Source organism: Centruroides sculpturatus, unplaced genomic scaffold (assembly GCF_000671375.1).
Source record: "Centruroides sculpturatus isolate CEXI.00-Female unplaced genomic scaffold, Cexi_2.0 scaffold1, whole genome shotgun sequence".
Taxonomy (NCBI): domain Eukaryota; kingdom Metazoa; phylum Arthropoda; class Arachnida; order Scorpiones; family Buthidae; genus Centruroides; species Centruroides sculpturatus.
This window is the reverse complement of record NW_019384326.1, coordinates 1,614,658-1,616,589: the sequence shown is the minus strand read 5'-3', so window position 1 is coordinate 1,616,589 and position 1,932 is coordinate 1,614,658. Positions and strand designations below refer to the sequence as shown.

General features: G+C 33.0%; 1 protein-coding gene across 1 annotated transcript in view; it reads right to left on the bottom strand.

Moving 5' to 3' along the window:
* LOC111627463 (DEAD-box ATP-dependent RNA helicase 42-like) overlaps positions 1-1,391 on the bottom strand; it is a gene marked incomplete at its 3' end in the record, with an annotated part of 7,727 nt that extends 6,336 nt beyond the window's left edge. The window contains exons 1-2 of the mRNA XM_023371041.1: positions 1,363-1,391; positions 151-204 (exon numbers count right to left, since the gene is read on the bottom strand). Coding sequence (XP_023226809.1) covers positions 151-204; positions 1,363-1,391 — 83 coding nt within the window. The remainder of the gene's footprint in view (positions 1-150; positions 205-1,362) is intronic.
* Positions 1,392-1,932: the final 541 nt, after the last annotated feature.

The window sequence follows — 1,932 nt, the reverse complement described above, 5'->3', positions numbered from 1 at the left end:
CTACCGTCACTTCTTGCTGCTCCTCCTCACCTTCCTATTGCTACCGTCACTTCTTGCTGCTCCTCCTCATCTTCCTATTGCTACCGTCACTTCTTGCTGCTCCTCCTCACCTTTCTATTACTACCGTCACTTCTTGCTGCTCCTCCTCACCTTCCTATTATTACCGTCACTTCTTGCTGCTCCTCTTCATCTTCGTATTGTATACTGCAGTTTCACACCCCAAAAAAATCAAATTTTAAGCTTTATAAACTGTGTAAACTTATGTAAAATTATACATTACCATGTTTTGTTTTTGTATACAGCATCTCCCTAACATTGTCTCCTTCAGTAAAGATAAGAAAAATGCTTTTATTATATTTCTTAATTACTTAGTTAATTACATTCTCTTCTTTCACAGCATCTTGCTGGCTATTCCTCCCCCCTTTTACAGAGTTTAACTAGTTGAAGTTTATTTATTGTTTAAAATTTAATCTTGTTTTCTAGCAGGAGATTGATTAGGTCGATAATTTCCTATTTTTTACGCCATTTTTTTTACTTTCCCCCCTATAAAATGTTAAGGTGGAGTGTAACAATTACTTCTGGAGTGTTTCTTCATCACAAATGTTAAGAAATTTTACAACTGTTTTGTTCTAAATTTTCTTTCTTTTTTTAATTAAATAATTTTTTAACCACGTTCAAAAACAAAAAAATAATAGTAGAGGGGGTCAAAATTTGGGCGATCAAAGTAGAATAATTACAGTTTCTGCAACAGTTTTTACGTGTTTTAAGTAGTGTCAATGCCCTGTGTGTTTCGTTTAAAATTTCTAATCGAATCATCTGTTTCGTCACGGGGTTTCCCCGAGAACGAATCACGTGACGATGTATAGGTCACCGCGCCCACTCTTTTGCACCTATTACAGTTTTTATTACTGTAATAGCATTAATTTACTTGCGTTTCAATTCGAAATACGAACCAATTTTTACGATTGTTGGTCGATAATTAACTGTGTTTTTTCATTCCGTGCACGACAACGCACAGACACACACACAGACACAGCATTAGCATATTAATTACACCACATATATCAAAGTACACGATGCTACCGTATTGACTGCAGCTTTTCTAATTTTAATTGCTCCTATGTTTAAATGTTTAAATTATATTATATTTAGCATAGAATCCCACCTTAAAAAAATCAATTAATTTTATTTAATTGTATTAAAAAATACATGAAACATATCAAGTGTAATGAGTCTCGAGATTATTTTTATGGCATCTCGTTTCTTCTTCATCATGGAATCCCATTTTTAAAGCTTCCATTCCACCAAACTATAATAAGGTGATAAGAGGGGGTGAAGTGTAATAAAATCTTTACTTCTCACCTCCCTTTTGCTCCTTCCCATCTTCTCATTACACACTTAAACTTTATACAACATAAATTTGAATTTCAAATTTATAAACTGTATAAATGCATGTAAATTATACGTAATAATGCTTATATTTATACGGCCTTTCTTCCTTAAAGCATTTCCTCCGCATCTTCCTATTGTATATTGTGTTGATATTTCCTATCTAAAAACTTAATTTTGAAGCTCTACAAACTGTATAAATGTATGTAACAATTATACGTAATTTTTTTTATAAATATGACTTACTTCTAAAGTCTCTTCTTATTATTCTTCCGCACCTTCCTTTTAAATATGACTTCTTTTTGTCCTTCCGCATCCTTCTATTGTATGTTGCTGTTTTAGGATTCAAAAACTCATAGTTTAAGCTTTATAAAATGTATGAATGTGTGTAAAATTATACATATGTACAATTATGTTTCTTTTAAATGTGACTTTTTTCTAGTCTTTTCTTGCTGCTCCTCCTCATCTTCCTATTACTACCGTCACTTCTTGCTGCTCCTCCTCATCTTCCTATTGCTACCATCCCTTCTTGCTGCTCCTCCG